This window comes from Camelus dromedarius, chromosome 14 (assembly GCF_036321535.1).
Source record: "Camelus dromedarius isolate mCamDro1 chromosome 14, mCamDro1.pat, whole genome shotgun sequence".
In the NCBI taxonomy this organism is placed as follows: Eukaryota; Metazoa; Chordata; class Mammalia; order Artiodactyla; family Camelidae; genus Camelus; species Camelus dromedarius.
Window position 1 is genome coordinate 6,403,473 of NC_087449.1, and position 20,658 is coordinate 6,424,130.

A 20,658-nucleotide genomic window follows, 5' to 3' on the forward strand; every position below is an offset into this window, starting at 1 on the left:
CTGCTTAATTGATTACTTTCTGCCACTTTCAATTTTTTTTTTAAAGTAAAAGATGAAATGTCAAATTAGATAATGATGTCAAGAAGGCTGAAAGATAATGATATTAAGGAAGTTGGTATATAATAGATAACTCATATAAGACCTAAAAATAAGAATTTTTAGTGTGAGAATTGCAAGTAAAAGCATTGCATAAAAGTTTTATTATATTCACATTTCTCAAGGGCTATCATTTCTTAAGTTCTTTCTAAATTTGTTTTTTATATTGCCTCAAGTCAATTGGTTAGGCTTTATATTAGAAGATTAAAGTATACTAAAATTGATAAGTGCAATTTTTATTTAATAGACATAGTGATATGAGAAAGAAAATTGACCTGATTTACTAATACTTTTCTAGGCAATCTTAATTTATTTAACTTTTCTGGACCTTATTACTTCTTTATCTACAAATGTGATTTACTAAATAAGCTCTACCTCATAAATTCTAGTATATTATCTTTTATTTAAATGAAGAATTGAGTTCTTAAATATTGAGATATCACTAAAGCCATTTGTCAGGTCATGTAATCTAGTAACCAATAATCCGAATTTATAGTCTTGTGGTAGAAGTGGTGATAGCTATGGGAAAGGGAAGAGGTCACACTGGGAAACAACCTTTCCCATAAACATTTTTTTTTGACTCTTGGAGACAGAACTCTTGCCAGGGAAGACTCATTTCTAATTTATAAAGTGGAAAGGCTTACTGGGGAACATGAAGGACTTTTCTTTTGGTCTTCTTTCGTTTATTGGTCAGTTTGAGTGCTGTTTGAAAGCATCCCTGAATACGTGAGTATTTCCCACAGGGTGAAAACAGCACTTAGGAGTGGAAAATTATTTATTATTAGTTGCAAATGGTAATGAAATCAGAATTTGAATGATAGTCTCAATTCTGTATTTCATGAAGTGGGAAATAGTTACAAAAGGAGATATTTTGCTGGTATGCATAATAAAAAAAGATAGCAAAAATTTCGGTTGAAACCTAATGTCATGTTCTCTTGAAATATAAAAAATAAAGATTTCCCATTGTATGAAAAATATCTATTTTAACACAGAAGAATTTTGGCAAGTAGGGGTGTTTTTGGTTTATTTTTTATTATAAAAATAATGCATGTACGTTGCAAGATTTTAGAAAATAAATATGGAATGACGTCTTAAAATGTTAAGAATTATTATAAGCAATTTTCTTTTACTAAAAGTAACTAGTTTTCTCATGCCAAAATAGGAATTACAACTCAGTATGTCAAAAAATGGAAAAGTTAATAGAGCCTTTATGTAGTTCCCATACAGATGTTTCAGTAGTAGTATAGTGTTGATTAGAAAAATCATCTATGTCTGGGGAATTTCTAGGAATCTTCTCAACATTTAAAATTAAGTATAAGAAAAATATACACTAAAACAAATAATCCATGTTGATCTCAATTTAAAATATATGATTTTATTTGATACCGTATAATGTGTATAGCATCTGACAGTGCATACAACTGCAGTTTGATACATGTGATTTGTTTCATCAAGTGTTTTATAACTATTTTATTTAGGGTCCCAAAGGAGATCCAGGTTTTTCCCCGGGTCAAGCTGTTTCTGGAGGAAAGGTAATTATCCATGAAATAAAATCATAGGGATATATTTCAAACACTTAAAAATCATTTTTATCTTTTTAAAATGTAGCTCTTACTTGATATCAAACAGAGAAAATAGATAACCATCGGATTTTAATGAAGGGAGAAATATTTGAAGAATTAAGTAAATGGGATCATCAGCCTAACTTATCCATTTCAGTCTTACCATTAATTTTATTGAATGTCTGCTCTGGCATGCCATGGTGCTGCCTGCCAGTTCAAAATGGGTGGGGCAGAAAATTAGAGAAGATACATATGGTCCTCACCTCAAAAATGTTGCTGTTAGTATGGATGCCATTATATATACAAATGCCATTTTACACCTTTTTTTAGAATAGTTCTTCATACTTTATCTTGTTTAAGTCCCATAGCAACTGTGAGAGAGGTAGTTATCATTATCTTAGTTAATAATAATCTAAGTTTTCTGACTTTCAGTACACTGTGCTTTTCATTTTACCATAACATTCTCAAATACAGACACACACAACATACGCATTTAGGTAAAAAAGAAACTAATGTTTCTCTGTTAGAAGGAAGCAAATCTGTATTAGAAGGAAGATACTGTTTTCTAGTGGAAGATACTGTTTTCTAGTGAGGATGAATACAAATGGAGTATTTAGGTATATATCTGGGAAGCTTTATTTAGACATTCACTTGATGAATGTGATTAAATTACAGGATGTTTTTGTTTATGTGGCATACGTGTACAAACTTCTAAAACCCATGAATGATTTTTGTGGTTCCGGAGTTGAAATCTTCTCTTTTAAGTGGTTTGCAGAAACTCTTGTTAAAAAAAAAAAAAATTACATCACATTAACGGAATTTACAGATATTATACTAACAATTAAAAACAATTAAATCCTAAAAAAATCTAATCTGGAATCTTAAGAATTTTGTTACTGTGATGGAACTGAATTCACTGCATCTTAATTTAGAAAAGGAATGGAAGTTTATTATTAGAAACAGCATTTTCATTGGTCCCTTAGTTATTACAAGGAAAAAAAATTCTGCAATATGAGAATCAGATGCCATCTTTTAAAATGTCCAAATGTAGGGAATTTGATTTCTTACTTAAAACTTAGAAATTAAAGGTCCACTCTCTTTTGGTGACTGCTTTAAATAAACTCCCCAAAATAAGCATTAAGATTTTATCAAATGCTTAGTTTTATCTTTCCTTGTGGCTTCTCTGTACAAAGTATAGGGTGGTTCAGTATGTGTACGGTATCTGTATAAAATGTAGGGTGATTTGGCCTGAGAGTTGAGGCTTGGAAGTGTGTCAGTGTTTTGTGTTTTTTTTACTTTTTGAGTTACTCATACACTAACTGTGGTCAAAACTATATAGGAAAAATGTGGTAAGATACAGAATTTAATAGCATGTTGCCATTGAGCTTTAAGTGATATCCAACTTTCAAAATGAGAGGAATATTTCTAAAATGGTAAAATTTAAAAACAATGTCTTAGAAATTATGTGTACATAAAATTTGGTTCTATTTGGATCCCTTTTATTTCTTTCTCTTGCCTGACTGCTGAGGCTAGGACTTCCAGGACTATGTTGAATAGGAGTGGTGATAGTGGGCATCCTTGTCTTGTCCCAGATTTTAGTGGGAAGCTTTTGAGTTTTTCACCGTTGAGTACTATGCTGGCTGTAGGTTTGTCATATATAGCTTTTATTATGTTGAGATATGTTCCCTCTATACCCACTTTGGCGAGAGCTTTTATCATAAATGGGTGTTGAATTTTATCAAATGCTTTTTCTGCATCGATTGAGATGATTTCAAAATTGTAGAATAGACTACACTGTATAGCACAGGGAAATATACACAAAATGTTATGATAACTCACAGAGAAAAAAATGTGACAATGAGTGTGTATATGTCCATGAATAACTGAAAAATTGTGCTGAACACTGGAATTTGACACAACATTGTAAAATGATTATAAATCAATAAAAAATGTTAAAAAAAAGAAGGTATAGACACTTATAATTTAATCAACCTTTGGGAATGTAGTAGCATAAGAAAAAAAAATTTGGTTCAGTTTTACTGAGAAAGGATATTATACACGTATAGTATAAATACAAATAAAATACAAACATTAAATTGGTGTGAGTATAGGGGGACTGGGAAACAACTGGATTTTATTTTTAACCATTTAGCTATTTTTACAATAAATATATAGTCACTGATGAAACAATAAAAGCAATGCAGGGGCTAGTCCTTCAGCATGAAATATCCAGTGAGTAACATCTCTCATAGGGCATACGTAAGTGTTTTAAGGCCTTTTGGGACCTTAATAGCAAGCAAAGATAACTTTAAAATAGTAGTAATTTTTCCTATCCCATAAGAAGAGTGAGATAATATTCTCATTTTTCAGACAGTGCAATTTTGAAGGGAAATTAACTGATCTACCCCTGATTGAGCTAGTAGGAAGTGAGCCTCCAGTTTTCTGTTTCCTAGTGCGTTTCCCTCCCCCTGCCCTTATCAGAGTAATAAGTGTAAAAAATTTATCTATCTATCCATCCATCTGTATAACCTATCATCCCATAGCAAATGGAAGCCATCTTAATAAAACTTTGAGAAGAAACATTAAAATATTATAATAAATGGAAAAGCACTTTATTGTTAATAATCAGAAACATCCTTTTCTCTTCTGATTATTTAACTTGATGACATATTAAAGTAGATAATGCACTAAAAATTAAATAGCACATAAGCAGTCATTAAGGAGTTTAGGATTATCACTTGAAGTATTACTATTTTTTTCAAACAGTTTTTTTTTTTCATGCACAATAAATTTGTTGCAGTAGAAAGAAGGAAAGTAAAGGAGGTAAAGAAAAAGTGCACCTTGAGTAAAGTGGTTTAAAATTATACCCCGATTCCTTTTTGACATTATATCCCTGGCCGTTCACACAGCCTCCTTCCTTTGTGTCTCTCCTTGTCACTTCCACGGACACTCCTTCCCCTTCACCAGTGTAATTTCTCCTTCCCCCTGCTCGCAGGCCCTCATCAAATTTGCCAACGGTGGGCAAAAGGCCCCAATCCGTGAACCTGGGTCTGTGGAGACGCACACACGGTCCTCTCAACACTTTTTCACAGCAGTTACTCTGGGTGCCACAGCGGAATCCGCTAGGGCAGCCCCGGAAACGGAAGTGCCCGTGTCCCTGGTGCGCGGAGTGAACAGTCCGGCCCCGCACAGCCCTGCCTGGAGGGTCCACGTGGGAGTCCCACCGGGCTGCAGGTCCTCACCAAAAAGGGAGGCCGGAGCCTTCCACAGCTGCTTCACAAAGTGCTTGTAGAATTTTTAAGTCAGTTCCTTTATATTTTTAAACATAGTAAACCTTTGAACAATGGGAATTTGGAGAGTAAGGACAGTCCTAGGGAAAAGAACATCAGAGACAAAGAAGCAGGGCTGTGGAGGTGGGGAAGAACCCTCCAGTTAATCAGCACTGGGAGAAATAAGGGCTGGGAGTCTCCGGAAAGGTCTCAAAAGGCCCCGAAGTGGGGTGGAATCTGAGTCAAATTGAGAAGATCAGAAATGAATGCAGTAAGATTTTGATATCCAAGATGAAATCCTGTAGCAAGGGAATTATAATTTTCAGTTCTCTTTCATAACATTAAACCTCTGTTGTGTTTTGTTCTTAGGGTGATCAAGGTCTTTCTGGATTAATGGGGCCCCCCGGTATGCAAGGTGATAAGGTAAGATGTAGTTTTACTTTGATGTAATTGGGTGTCGTATGGATCTGGGAACTCTTCAACTCCTAAGATCTCATTTTGAAGTTGGGCCCAAAGTCAATGTTTTAAATTCCTTTTCTCAGCAATAAGGATTAGGATGCTGTCCTAATCCAGGAAAGTGGTGCCTGTAAAAGACAGGGTCTTAATAAAAGAAAATCTGTCAGATAATGATGGGGACAAAATTCACATGCAGGAGAAAGTCACTAATAGAATATTGAAGCTTTTCTCTCTCTCTCTCTTTTTTTAACTAGGGCAACCTACTTCTGAAACTTTTAAATCACTTTGTAAATTTTATATGTCCAAACTGAGTTACACTTGGATATAGGTAATACTCTTGGCTTTTTTAAAAAGAGCTTCTAATTTTATTAGGAAATAATAATCTCTCCCATGATACATATACAAATGTGAGGCCTGAAGTGTAGAGTAGAAGTGAGAATTGGGGATGGGTAGTAAAGAACAAAAAACAAAAACAAACAAACAAACAAAAAATGGAGTCAGATGCATATGAGTAGGCTTTTTCTGAGGTAAAAATGAATAGTAATGCAGCTGCTATGATTATTTCATGAAATACGTTGTGCAGTTTCCTGTAAATTCTCCTGTATATATTTATCTTGTCTTTTTCCCAAATACTGAGTTGTTGATTTTCTACAGGGAATAAGGAAGATACAAAATTTCTTTCTAAGGTATTGAAGGCCCTAAGATGTTGGAGGGCAGTATTTGACTTCATATGGATGTCTAAATATGTTTAATGATGAGCTGTGTTGGTGTCTTAGTGTGTCATACTCTTCCTCTTGGGAGATTTAGATTGGAGATGGTATTCTGGCTCTGGTTAATTGGTTCAAATACCATCTGCCATTTTCTAGGTCCCGTTGACCTGGGGTAGGTTGCTTAACCTCTCTAAGCTTTTGTTGCCTGATCTGTAAAATGTGAAGGTAATACTACCCACTTCATAAGGAGCTGTTGGGAACATGGAATGAGATAATCCAGGTAATACTCTGTCAGACAAATAGCGAGCCCTTAGTAAATGTTAACCATCAGCTATTTATTTGGTTTTAGAAAGGATCCTGACCTCGTTTGCTTCCCTTCAGAGCCTCTACTAAAGGGCTGAGTTATAAATTCATTGAAAAGGTTTTGGTCTCGTGGAGAATTTTCCTCCCGTGACCATACCACACCATTATTTTTACGGCTTTTAGACTGGTTTTGTCCTAGATTGTACTCAGAATCTTATAACTCCTTTGAGGTAGTTGGTTGCTTCCATGGAGACAGGAGACTGCAGAGTGATCCTTTCTACCAGAGTTGGTCTTGATATACAGTCCTGAGTGTGTTTGATTAATGCTGCTTAGGATAGTTCTGCCTGCTAAGTATACCTCTGAGGAAACTCTCCTGGTGAATAGCATCAAGAAAAATCATGTAATATGGAAATTACCTTAATAATTTTGTTTGATATTAAGTGTACAGTTATTGCACCCTGAAGACTGACACTGCTTATGAGAGAAAAACTAGTCATTGCTAGTTCATGCCTGTGGTTCATAAAATCAGCAATCCAGAAAGGGAAACACTAAGTAAAAGTTGAGTGGTTATTGTATAGAGGGGTAAATAAATACTATAGGGAGAATTTTAAGACTGATTTTAACCACTAGAGCAGGTTATCATTTTCACTTTGAAATTTTACTTACTTAAAGCAGAAGATATCTTCCAAAGAGGTATGCACACATATGGGTCTTGGCTCATCAGTATTTTAAAATATTAAGAATATATTCTTTTTGGTCTGTGTAAATCTAGTCAAGTGGAATTGCATTAATTTTTTTTTTCCTTAGCAAAGTGGAGCTTAATTTTTTTTTTAATTTTTTAAACACATTTATTGGTGTGTGATTCCTGTACGGTACACTACACATATTTCAGATATACAATTTGACGAATTTTGATAGATGTACACAGCAATGAAACAACCAGCACAATCAAGATAGATAACATTTCCATCACTCCCTAAGAGGTGCAAATTTCACATTCCCAATTTATCCCTTCCCACCCCCTTTACCTCCTGGTAACTTTAAGTTTATTCTCTGTCTGTGAATCTGTTTCTGTTTTGTAGGTAAGTTTATTTGTGTCCCTTTTTTTTTTTTTTTAAGATTCCGCATATAGGTGATATCATATGGTATTTTTCTTTCTCTTTCTGACTCACTTCACTTGGAATGACAATCTCTCAACAATCCATCCATGTTGCTGCAAGTCGCATTATTTTAACTTATTTTTTATGGCTGAGTAGTATTCCGTTGTGTGTGTGGATATATATATATACCACATTTTCTTTATCCAGTCATCTGTCTATGGGCATTTGGGTTGTTTCCATGTCTTGGCTATTGCAAATAGTGCTGCTGTGAACATTAGGGTGCAGGTGTCTTTTCAAATTATGATATATGCCCACAAGTGGGACTGTTGGATCATATAGTACGTCTATTTTTAGTTTTTGAGGAACCTCCATACTGTCGTCCATAGTGGCTGCACCAATTTACATTCCGACCAACAGTGTAGGTAGGTTCCTTTTTCTCCACACCTTCTCCAGCATTTATCATTTGTGGACTTTTTAATGTTGTCCATTCTGATTAATTTAAAAAACTGAGTCATGAACTGCATATCTGTCACAGACTTCTTTTCTCACACAGAATTTTTAAACTTTTAAAATCTAGCCTGTATTGTTAGCTAATAGAATGGACCCTGTAGAAGTCAGGGGTCTTGCTATATTATTAATTATCAGCTACACCTGAATTTTCTCTAGAGTAGTTTTAGTTGAAAGTATTTAGAAACCAAATTACTTTCTGATAAATGAAGCATCCATGGTTTACTATGTGTTGACAGTAGTTCAGAACAGTGTTGAAATATTTGAGATGATTTTATAGTTTTTCTGAGAATGTTTTCGCCCTTTTCAGAGTGTGTCTAATAATGGAAACTGCATACAGATTTAAAAAAAAAAAAAAAAAAACAAGTATTGCCAGGAAGGGGACCTAAGGACTCAGTCTAAACCTAAACCAACGCTCCATGTAGCAGGCTTGGAACAAGTTTCCATCACACTGTGTGCATGTTTCATTTTAATATGAATGTATGGTAGAAATACCCTCAAAATAATCTTGATAGACTGCTCCTGTAGTCTGTATGGAAGAGAAAAAGACCAGACTGATTACTGGTTAGAACATTTAGATAAACGATGAGCTGTTTTAATGGAATTTGCAAATTTTGGTTCATTTTTTTGAACCATGTAGGTCAGTCTCAGAGTTACTTCCTACAGACAGGATCCATGCTTGCTAGGAGAACCCAGGATAACTGCTCATGTTAGCTATAACCTAGGGACCCCTATTCCTCTGTCCTTTCAGTTCTACCCTTAAAATGCTAGATGAATTCTTATGGTCAAGACAAGAACTTAAGTTATCCATTCCATAAGTGATCAATCTGAGATAAGCTCAGAGAGGTTTAGAGAATTGCTCAGGGTCACTTAGAATTAAAGCATGATCAGGAGAGAAAACTTACTGATACTGAATCCACAGTGCTTTTAACAGTTTGTGCATTTTATGAGAGATGAATAAGGTATTTAGGATTTGATTAATAGTAAGTTTATTACATATTTTATCTATTAAACTATTTTGAATTATTATAACTATTATTATAAATATTAAGAGTAGCTCTTTTATTATGTGCAATGTTCTAGTCGATCTCCTGAACCCTGTATCTTCTTATCTTAAAAACAACCATTGAGACAGATACTATGTTGAGTATGTCACAAATAAGTTAATTGAGGTATAAAATGATTGTCATTTACCCAAGGCCTCACAACTATTAATTGGCAGAGTTAGGACTCATATCCAGGCCTGTTTGACATGATTTCGCTCTTAATGGCTCCGAATAAGTTCATTATGTTAATACTTGTCAGATGTGTGTTTCAGTGCTTCTGACTATCTCAAGCGTGCATGCACGAGGAAGCCAAGGGAACAAATAGTTTTGGATGACAGATAATGACTTCATTATTCCTTTTCTCTGGAAGTATCTGGAAATATTAAAATTCTTCTAATATAAGCCATACTCAAGTAATCTTTAAAATGGCTGCAAGAGAATGGTGTGTAGAATATTGACAGCTCATGAAAACTGTTGAGATAAACAGATTAATGCAAAATGTTCTGAAAACTAGAAGTAATATTGAGATAGAAATAACAAAGCAAATAAATCAGCAGCAGTATTTTTTTCCTCTTAAGTAGTTTTTTTGGTTTGCTTCTTCCATTCCCCCTTTTTATCTCTCTCTCCTGAACTATTTTTTTTTTTTTAAACCAGTCTCACCATCTTTAACGAGCATTACGTTTCTCCAGACTGACTGGTTACATTGCCTCAATTTAGCCACCTTCATATAACTCTTATTTTCCTAGGATCTGAAGTATGTTTTCACTTCCCACTAAGTGTCTGATTTGTGCCAAAAAGCAGATAAGTTAGATCCAGAGTGCATGCTGAGTTGGATGGAATACAAGAGTTATAATTTTGAGCTTGGACTCCAGATGAATTTTTAAATTGGCTTTTAATATAGATGATCAGTTGCTATATTAATATTGGAAGTGCGCTATTTAAAATGGTAAAAACATTAACAGTGATTTCTATTGAAGCGGTTTTTCTGGGATTAAGAGGATAAGCCAGATGGGAGCAATTAAGCACGTCTTAGCATGACGGTATAACTGAGAACAATTGTGAAAGATGCGCACGTTTTTAAACAGATTGTTCTGAATAATGTCTGGCAGTATTTTCCTGAATATCAAAAAATTCAGCTACTCTGGTTTTAATAGTAATTGTAAATCAGTGTGAATTCTTATTCTAATTTGATGAAATTATTTCAATTAAAAACAACTTTCCATTGCATAGGAGGTACACAGTTAACATCTTGATAAAGTTGGAAAAGAAAAAAAGAACTGAAAACATCAAGCGGAATGCATTGTGATTTATCAGTCGCTCACAAACTGTACAGCTTTTCACAATCTATTTAAAGCAAGGACAGTCCTAAGGAGGTGTAACAATGCTGAATGTCAGTGAGAACTGCAATAAAAATAAAGTCAGTTCCCCGGGGAGAGAAATAAGGAGAATTCTCTTGTTCCTTGTTAATTCTATAGGTCATCTTCTCAGTGGCCCATTATTCCTGTAAACATCTACAGAACAACATTTTACTTTGGGTTGGTTCGTGGTTCAAGTGTAGTGCTGAATGTCTAACACACATGCTTCTGCTTCGGGCTGTACTGTCATCACTGTGACCATCTCCTCTGCAGTCTGCCATTCCCACTAATGGTAGGGGAAGCTGAGAACAAGACAACACACGCTGAACTCCCCCACACACAAGCCAGTGGCTGCCAACGTGGTGTAATTTGTGGGACTTTGAAAGCTTTACTTTGTCCAAAGCTATTTCCCTCTTACGATTGACATTCTAACATTAATGATAAATTCATTTGGCCAAAAGTATTTCAGTTTCCAGAATTTTTTTTTTTTTTTGAAAAATTTCTGTGTTTTCAGAAATAGCTGTTATTGGTCATGTAGCACCATTTTGATCATTAGTTTATCGTACTGTTTTTCTCCATGAGAACTAGTTAAGAAGGACTACAACTTTAATGGAGGTTAGTAGGTCAGTGTTGTGAGGAGCTCGGGACAGAAGTTGGCAGGGATCTGTTGCGTGCATTGGGGAAGCATGCTCCAAGAAGAAGGGGAGGTGGGTAGAACAGAGAGGTTTGTGTGGTCTTCATCCTATGACTTAAGTCTCCTCAAGCTCGCCAGTTATCTGGGATCAATCTTCTATTTAATTTTTTGAAAACAATTAAACTCCTTATTCTTAAAATTTTAGGAACTTTATTGCCTTCCCTCAAGTAGTACTTAAATTTTCATAGTTGTCGATTTCTCATTCTGAATTCTTGCTTAGGGATTCTTTTTTGATGAGCTCTGGCCGTCTTATCATTATTTCTCAATTTTGCCATAGCTTTCTTTGGTTATTTTGGCCAAAACATGGCTATAAACTGCTGTTTGTATTCCTCAAGGCATTGCTGATATGAGTCCTGTAGTGTTTGACAAATTTTTCTAGAGACTTAGAATTACCTAATCTGTAAAGGAATGCTATTCTTACATCACAGAAAAAGAAAATTTAATATTGGCTTTCGTATAACAGTACTGTAGCAGTGCCTAAAGGGGAATATGAGTGATTTAGGAGTCCTTAAGTGCAAGGACTATATTTTATTCACTGTGGTTATTTCAGCCTAGTAAATGGCACACATTATTAGTGAATAAATGAACATTGCTGCTTGTAAGTTTAATTGACTGTGCCCGTTCACCAGGTCCTAGTGGCCATCTTCCTCCTCAAGGGCTGCTTTTCAAGTCAGTATCTCTTCTCACCTGTCTTATTTCCCCTCAGTCCTCTAGCTCCAGACACCCTTCATCCCATTTAGGTTGGGCGAGTAGAACTTGTTAACCTGCCCTGATCTCTCAGAGATGTTGCCTTTCACATGATCATGTCTAAGGTTAGCCCACCTTTGTCTCAGCTTCCCGAGACTAGACAGAAGCAAGAGATACAAGGAAGTTCCTTCAAACAAAAGAAGCAGTTTTGATATAAAATTTGTCTCTAGAATTCTGCAGTTGCTTTAATTGCATCCTTTCGTCCCACAATTCATTCAGAACACCAATATTATGTAAACAAGATAGAGGTCCTGCCTTCAAGTAGCTTCCTGTCTGAAAAAGGAAACAGTTACTGAAGTAAATCGCAATTATATTTTCTAAGTGCAGTGATGAAGATGTGAGAAGATTTTTATAGCACATAGCTGAGGGTTACCTAAACTTCCTGGGGCTGGAGGTGGAGGAGTATTTGGGGAACAGGGAAAGAAGCAGTATCTGAGGATATCTACATCTTGAGGATGAGTAGAAGTTACCCTGACGATACTGTAGTTAGTAGACATGTGTGCTGTCTATACGCAAGTGATGACAAACCCAGGCTTGGAGGGGTGAAGCAGTCCCTTGTTTTGGGGATATGAGGTGTGAGGCAGGAGGTGTCAGAACATAAGGCTTGAGAGGTATTCAGGGGTCAAATTATAAAGGAACTTGTACGCCATGGTAAAGCACTTATCACACAGTAGAGAGCTACTAAAGGGTTTTAACAAGGGGTGTACCAGAGGCAAGTCATTTAGTCTCCAGAATTTCTTTGGCAATTTTGTGGATTCTAGAGAGGAGTGCCCCTGCCTTTCTGAAACCTAAAGTTTATGGCAGGAGGCCCGAGATAGAAAGGCAGAGTGATAATACAGAAGTTGTCTTATGCCATAGGGGATGCTGTCTCATATGTAGGAAAAGTCCTTATGTCAGTGAGTAGAAGTCCTTCCCACTGAAAGAGGGGGATAAGCTGTTAAAAGGAGGAAGCCATTCATGTACAAAGTTGACAACATGGAGATTATATCATTGAGAATCTTTCTCAGTATGTATATATTTCTCACTTCGCATGTTTCCTATATACACAAATTTCACCTACCGAGCTTTAATTAAATAGCTCCAGTATCCCAACAATATGGTCAGATTTCACTTATCACAATATATTAACTGTGATTAGTTGCATGAAGTATAATCTATGCTACTGGGTCTTCAGCCTACAAGTCACTATGTAAATAATAGATGTGCCTCGAGATCAATGATCAGACACATCATTTCATTCAGAGCTGCTGGTCCTTGTAGACCGCACATGTGTTAGTTCATGCCCAGACAGCAGAATGCATAGCCGTACTGCTTCCTTGTCTCTCAGTGATAAACCTATGTGACGTTTTACACAAATAGACACTCGAAGGAAGCAATTGGCCAATAAAGATGAAAGTACCGTGAAATAAAGGAACAGTGATAAGACGGAAATTAAAATTAGAACTGAACATAAATGGAATGGCAGAAGATATAGCTGACCCTGGGACACGCTGCCATTTGGGAGACTCTAGATACACAGTCAGGGGAACACAGTAAAGATGAACTTTTCGAGGAAAGGATTTGATGTATAGGATAGAGATGTCTCAGAGGAGGTTACAATAGCAAAAAAAAATTTACATTAGAAGAACTCTTGGAGCTATTTCATGGCACTGAAAGTGCAAAGAATAAAACATTGGAAGTTGATCCACACTTAGGATAATTTGCCAAAACACAACATATTCTCGCTCAGTATAATCTTACAAGACAGGCAGTATTCAAACTAGCCTTCATAAAGTTTTTTTCAAAGAAATGGTATTTTAAATCTCACTATGTCTAATGTTTTTGGTTACACTGTACTAAATTGATATTTAATTTTTAAAATTTTCCTATACAAATGTAACAGGATTTTTAACATTTTGACAAAAAATTTTAAAGGACACAGAAAAATTGTAATTTTTCTCATCATTAAGATTGCTTTGCGTGGTTTCAACTTGTATCGTCATTCTTACCACCCGATACCACTACCATGCAAAGCGAGGGGGGCCTTTTTGTAAATGGTGCCACAGTTTTCCTTATGGGTAAACATTTTTTATCCAAATTTTAATTACTTGGGGAGGTTCAGGTGTATACTTAAAATTCGTTTCTTTTCCATCCTTTAATCTTTCTGATTTTAATTCAATTGTCTCTCTTTGTCTTTTTGTCCTGGGTGGTCACCTATTGATAACATATTTGTTAGGGTTCAAATCCTTGTTAAAATAAGTATTAAGATCTCTATATTAAAATTAGATTCTAAGACCAATTTATTATTGGAATTCTTGGTAAGGCAATAACAAAAATTGAGACAACTCTATAACTCATAATCTGTTCTAAAACAGAATTTGTAAATTTTTCTATTGGCATGCCTTAAGGAATGTGTTCACATCAGTTTGTTCCAATATATTCATCAGAGAAAAATCATATGTTTTTAGTTACTGGACTTTTCTTCCTATAGAAAGTATAGAAAACAGTGACTCAGAGTATTTTCGAAAGACTACAATATAAACAAATTTTTAAAAATAAAGTGCCAGGTCCCTAGATTGGAGCTATGCCAAAGCTTGAATATAGGCAGTTTTCCCAGGAACTTATTCTTTTTGCTTTTTAAAATATTACAGACTGGTATTTAAGTAGAAAATAAATGAGGCCAATAATCACAAATTAGGGACTAAATGGAGGCTTTGATACAATAGTATGCTAACTCCTGTGTATTACAGCATAATATTACATTGAAAAATAACAAAAGGTGGTTTTCTCTGACTTACTACCTTTCATCTCAACATTAAGAGAATTGAGATATCTTATTAAATACTTGGAATTTATTTCCCCCCACGTAACTCTCAACTCCATCGAAGTCTTTCCATCAATTCGTTTATTCACTCAAGTCTTGCCATCAATTAACTGGCACTAGTATGTTCTAGGCACTAGGGATACCACATTGAATAAAACAGACAAGGAGCTTAAGTTTAAACTCTTTAAGGGGTTTATTTACCATCTTTAACTCCACCCTCAAATCTAACTTATAATCATCTTTCCCCTAGACTATCATGATAGCCTCTTACCTGACCCACTCTCTTTCATTCTTTTCATCCCAGAGTCCCTGTCTTTGTTTCAGACCATATGCCTTTCGGAGCCTGAATCTGGTTTTTCTCTGATACATACATCAGTCTCAGTTGAATTCTTCCTGTGCCTCCAAGTCTAAATTGACTCTTAGAATATGCCTTTGTTTTTCATTCAATGAAAGCTGAAAAAAAAAAGTGGTGACTTTTCTTACGGGTTCAAGTAATCACAGAATGCTGGCATTAAGAGAAAATTTAGCAATAATTCAATTCACTGCTGTCATTTTACAAATGAAGACTTTGGAACTCATGACTGGTTAGTGGCAAAACTGGGTCTAAAACTTAGTGTGCTTGATCTTTTCATTATTAGCAGTAAACAAAACCAAACCCAAAACATTCTGTTTTACTTAGGCTCTTTTGATTGCAAAGAATGGAGACTTAACGCTATTTCAAGGAAGAATTATTTCAATTCTCTCTACAGCATTAAGGGAAACCAGGGACCCATGGAATCTAAAAATAGGCACTGTATGTAACCTGGCCTCTTGGGGACAGGCGCTGATTCAAAGCCGCTCTGAGAGTCTCAGCGTTCATCTGGGGGTCTTTTTCTGTTCTTTTCTATTTGTACTGCTTCTCATCTACTCTGCATCTGCCTTTTTGCGTTATCTGGCTTTCCTCTGACAACTTTCTTTCTTAATAGAGTTTCTGCTTACTCTAAATTTTTTACTTACATTTTGGCTTCTCTTCCTCTTATCCTTTTTTTTTTGGTAAATCTTTCCAGCTACAGCAAAGTACCTCAGTCAACCCTCCCTTCCTTCCTTCCTTCCTTTTTTTTCTATCTTTCTTTCTCCCTCCTTCTTTCTCTCCCTCCTCTTCTTTTTTTTCTTGCTTTTCTTCCTTCCCTCCTTCCTTCCTTTCTTTCTTTCTCTCACTCTTTGGCTCTTTCTTTCTCTTTCTCCCTTTTTCTTTCTTTCTTTCCCTCCCTCTTTTCCTCCCTTCCTTCCTTTCTTTCTTTCTCTCACTCTTTGGCTCTTTCTTTCTCTTTCTCCCTCTCTTTTTCTTTCTTTCTTTCCCTCCCTCTTTTCCTCCCTTCCTTTCTTTTTCTTTTTCTTTTCCTTCTCTTTCCTTTTCTTTCCTTCCCTTTCCTTTCCCTTCCCTCCCTTCTAGTTAAACTTAATTTTAAAAAGAATTTGGTTGGCCCTGTTTGTCCCTATTTAGGCAGAACTCTTCATTCCAAGTGACCTCAGGCTACTGGCCAGACTTTGTGTTGGCTTCCGTTAGATCAAGTGCCGTCTCCTGCGGCTGCAGTGGAGCAGGAGTGAGCTCATGAAGAAAAGATCATGACTGTTCGGTGCTGCCTTCTTATCAGAGTCTCTGGCTGAGGAAGAATCCCTTCAAAGGGAACTGTACATATGGAAGACATTACGATCAGCATGTCTAGTTCATGGTTATAAAGTGCTTCAGGAAAGTAAGCTAAAGAATTGTACCACCACAGCCTTCTCTTTCCCCATGGACTGGGGAGGGAAGAAACTCTGGTCAGAGAATCAGATAGAGAAAGGGAAGCACGTAGCTAGACTCGAGGGTTTACAGAAATAAAGATAAGGAAGTAAATATATGGACACGTACTTTAAAAAAAAAAAAGTAATAGGCCGATGGCAGAGAGTTTGTCTACCTGTGTGCCTCTCCCCTGGCTCCTCACTCCTCCTCTCCCTGACGCTCTCCTGCAGGCTTACAGCTTCCATCCTGGGGCTGCTGCCTCGTCCCAGGGAGCCACCACCACTGTCTTAGTGCTGAGGACCTTTCTTATTTCCCGTTATTAAAAGTGAAAAGACTTAGCTTTGTGTAACTTTTGGAAAGCTGAGAACAATATGTCTCATATTTTGTAATTAGGCTGATCTTCAGCTATCTTTAAAAAAAAAGTGGAAACTCAGTGAAATTGTGGGTTACTACATGCTATTGGTAAATGTAACTTTGAGAATACCATGATTTATGAAATATGGCGTGTTGATTTATCTTGGTCATCTATAATTAGTGCTGGAACATTTGATGAGAATGAGGACAGCCCACGTTTGAGTCAGACAAATGTAGGCATATAAAGGAAATAGAAGGGCAGGTTACTCAATTCTTGATAAGTCTATCAAGCCAGCGTGATTCCATCTTACTACCCACATGACTTTGGTCAAATTATTTCTCAGAGCTTAGTTTTCTTATCTGTAAAAACGGGAAAGAGGCCTTCTTCACGGGATTGCCATAGAATTAGGTCAGGTATTTGGACGTGGCTGGCATGAGGTCCGGCACATAGCTCAGTGAGGTTTCTTTGTTCCTTCCTTCTTTTTGCCCTCTTCTTTCTCACGGCCACTTGCTGATCTGTAAGAGCCTAGTCACGAAAGAACAGAGCTCCCAGAGGACAGGTCTTTTCCTCTGCCCTCCTGCTTTTTTCCTTCTGTTATCCCTTGTTACTAATGTGCTCACATATAACATTACAGATTACACAAAAATGTTTGTCTCCAAACTTCCTTTCTTATGTTTTCCAGTCTTCTCTCTGGTTCCCAAAAGGCCTCTCTTACTTAAATGTTTTACTTTTAAGTTTATCATCTCTAAAGCCCCTTAAATCATTTTCTTATTTTTCAAATAGCAACCTTTCTGATTTCCCTATTGTCTAATCAGAGCATCATTTCTTTCTCTAATTCATTAATTTGAGTTGATAAACCCTCAATAATTAATCCTGAATGACTCTTCACTCCATTACTCTATATCCTGAAAGCTCAAACATTTATATTCAGTTTGCCGTATATTAATTTGAAGTTTTTGATATTTGTAAGCTATAATTTACTTCAGGTTTTTGAGACTTGCTTAAAATCCTAAGAGTTTCTTTTAAAAAGGAACTTTTTCATATTCTCTTATGTAGGCCAAATTCTAGTATCAGCAGGTTAGTTTACTAATTATTGATTCGAGCTGTACAAGTAAGCTTCAAAGTGTCCTTTCTTCCTGTCCTTTCTTTGAGGTTCCTTCTGTGTGCTCATAGAAGATCTTTCTAGTGGATAAAGCATATTATATTTTTTATATCTTTGGGTGCTAATTATAGAGATTAAGATTTGATTTTGATTCTTGTTTGGAAAATTTTTGTTCCTGATTTTTTTTAATTGAGGTGTGATTGACATATAACATTTGGTACTAATTTCTTAGTTTTATAAAACCCCTTTTGATGGACCTGTGAGCAATCTCTTTCATTTGTCTTAGTTTATTCATGAAGTGTTATGACAGTAACTTACATTAGAGAAACTGCCTGAATATGGCCCAGTTTTTCAATAATTACAAACAGATTATGACGGAGGGCAATTTTTTCAGCGTTAATGAACTAAAACCAACTTTTAAAGAACTCCAGCAGAATTTAGCAGATCCATTGCTAGATACCAGCCTTTTATAAAAAAATGGAAACAGATTATAGCTGAGAGCATTTTTTTCAGCATCAATGGACTCAAACCAACTTTAAAAAAGCTTCCTTAGAATTTAGCAGATCCATTGCTAGATACCAGCCTTTTATAAAAGATGCTATTTTTACTTACTACTGTGCTACCGTTTTAGTTAAATAATAGCAAATCATTTAAATAACACTCCAGATAAATTAAGAATTATTAATAGGAAATTTATTCTGTAATAAAAATTAAAATTTTATTTAAAGGGATTAAATTTAATAAGAAATAGATTAGTAAGAATTACATTTGTATTGATGAGAAAACCGAACGTAAAAGACAACTGAGAACCGTTATTTAGTTGTTTGGCTCAAATGGGTTTACTTTTCACAGCATGTCTTCACCTTCACCCTTGCAGGGTCTCAAAGGCTATCCAGGGCCCCCAGGACTCAGAGGTGAACAAGTAAGTATTCTTCCTTTACAGCACTTACATCTTCTCCAGTGAAAAAGACACAGTCGGGAACTCCACTGAGAGATGATTTTTCCCCAGTCGTTCTTTCAGTTTTTCTTCTCAGTAATTTTTTACTCTGTTTAGTACAGGACAGACTTTTAATTGATTATCATAGTTTTTTTTTTCATACCTGAGACTGACTTTCAATATCTGCCTAACATGCTCCATACCAGCAGTTCTTAAACTTCTGTGGTTCACCAGCCCCTGTGAGGATCTCATAAATGCTGTGAACAACCGTTTCCCCAGATTATCCATGCACAGTTCATGCACTGACATGCACACACGCATGTACACACAAACACACCTGATTTGTTTGTTTTTTTTAAGTTTCAGGGGCTTGCCTGCTCTCCAAAGCCTATTCATAGCTGTTAGGTCCCTACCTTTGCAAGAGGGAATGCAAGTAGATTTTAATAACAATCCGAATTAGAATGGCACGTATGCTGTCTATTGTCCATCCTATTCATACACACGTATTTAAAAAGTCAAAAGTTTGGGAACTATTTAGTTATTGATCATGTTATTCCTTCTCTCTCCCACCTGAAAATAATTATGTTGCAGGAAAGAATAAAGCCATATCTCTTGTTTTCAATACAATGTGTACTAGGCCAGTATGAGTGAATCAGTGAAGAGGGTAGGGGATTTGATACTAACTAGGGTGAAAAATACCGTTATTGGAGATTTAGCAGAGAGCCTCGGGAAGCCCTAAAGGGAGCTCCAGAAAGAAAAGTGATGGATTATCCCTAAGGGAAAGATAAGTGAAGAAATAAAGCCAATTTTCTCTTTAATTTATGCTAAGAAGGACAGTAAACTCTGTTCAGTTCCTGAGGCACAATTTTTCAAGATTACTAATTAGTAGACATGGCAAGCAAAGTGATGTGTGTATCTGTAGCAAGTACAGTCCCAGTTTCCTGAAGATCAAACAAGTGCTGAAAAGCATTTGAGCATTTATGGGAAAAAAAATCAGAAGGGCAGGAGGGATTAGCTCCTGGAGAGGGAAAAAAAATTCCTAGAATACTGTTTTGGCAGAAATGTGTGGATTCCAATGAAGAAAGCCTGACACATCACAAGTAAGTGAAAAACTGACCATCTGCCTGTGCTGACCGGGTCTCCGCAACTGCTCGACAGCCTGATGCTGTTAGTGTACACGTCACTGTTCTGAGGGTGATGTGATTTGAGAAGAATCTAAAATCAATTCTAAAGGTTGGAAAAAGTATTTTGCAGTCAGTTCTTGCTTTCTTTTTATTTCTTTCCAGAAAAAAAAAAGGCAAAATTGGTGATAACTCTGAGGAACAACTAAAAGCATTTTGCATTTTAACTGCGGAAACACTAGGGACATTAAGAGGCACATAACTAATTGACTAGGAGACATTCACTTCTGGAAAATTTATAAATATCTATAAATTGGCCAACAAACATTTGGAAAAATAATTATATCATCTCATGCAAGCTCTAGTAATGAGAGCTGTTGTTTACTGAGTGCTTATGAGTTGCCCAACTGTACTACTGTTAACTGGAACTTCCAGCAGTATAGTTACTTATTGAATATTTCCATATGTTAACTGATTTAATGCCCAGCAATGCTAAGAATTGCTGCAGTTACCCCCACCTTAAATATATTTTTACACATTATTCTGTTTTCTCCTGTGACCTAGATATTATTTTGTTTTACTAATGAGAAGCTAAGGTATGGGGACGCCCCATGGTGGCTAAGCTGGGGCTCTCGTGAAGTCTGACTCAGACTTTGATTCTTGAAATGAGAAGTGGGATTGGGGCAGATTTACTGTTCCTGTTTCTTCCAGGGGTAGAGATATAACTTGTGTC

At 36.0% G+C, this 20,658-nt stretch overlaps 1 protein-coding gene across 4 annotated transcripts in view; it reads left to right on the forward strand.

Moving 5' to 3' along the window:
- The window catches only part of COL24A1 (collagen type XXIV alpha 1 chain), a 313,443-nt gene that overhangs the window by 49,393 nt on the left and 243,392 nt on the right, over positions 1–20,658 (forward strand). For all 4 annotated transcript variants that reach the window (XM_031465514.2, XM_064493377.1, XM_064493376.1 and 1 more), the window contains 3 exons: positions 1,575–1,628; positions 5,297–5,350; positions 18,745–18,789. In XM_031465514.2, coding sequence (XP_031321374.2) covers positions 1,575–1,628; positions 5,297–5,350; positions 18,745–18,789 — 153 coding nt within the window. The remainder of the gene's footprint in view (positions 1–1,574; positions 1,629–5,296; positions 5,351–18,744; positions 18,790–20,658) is intronic.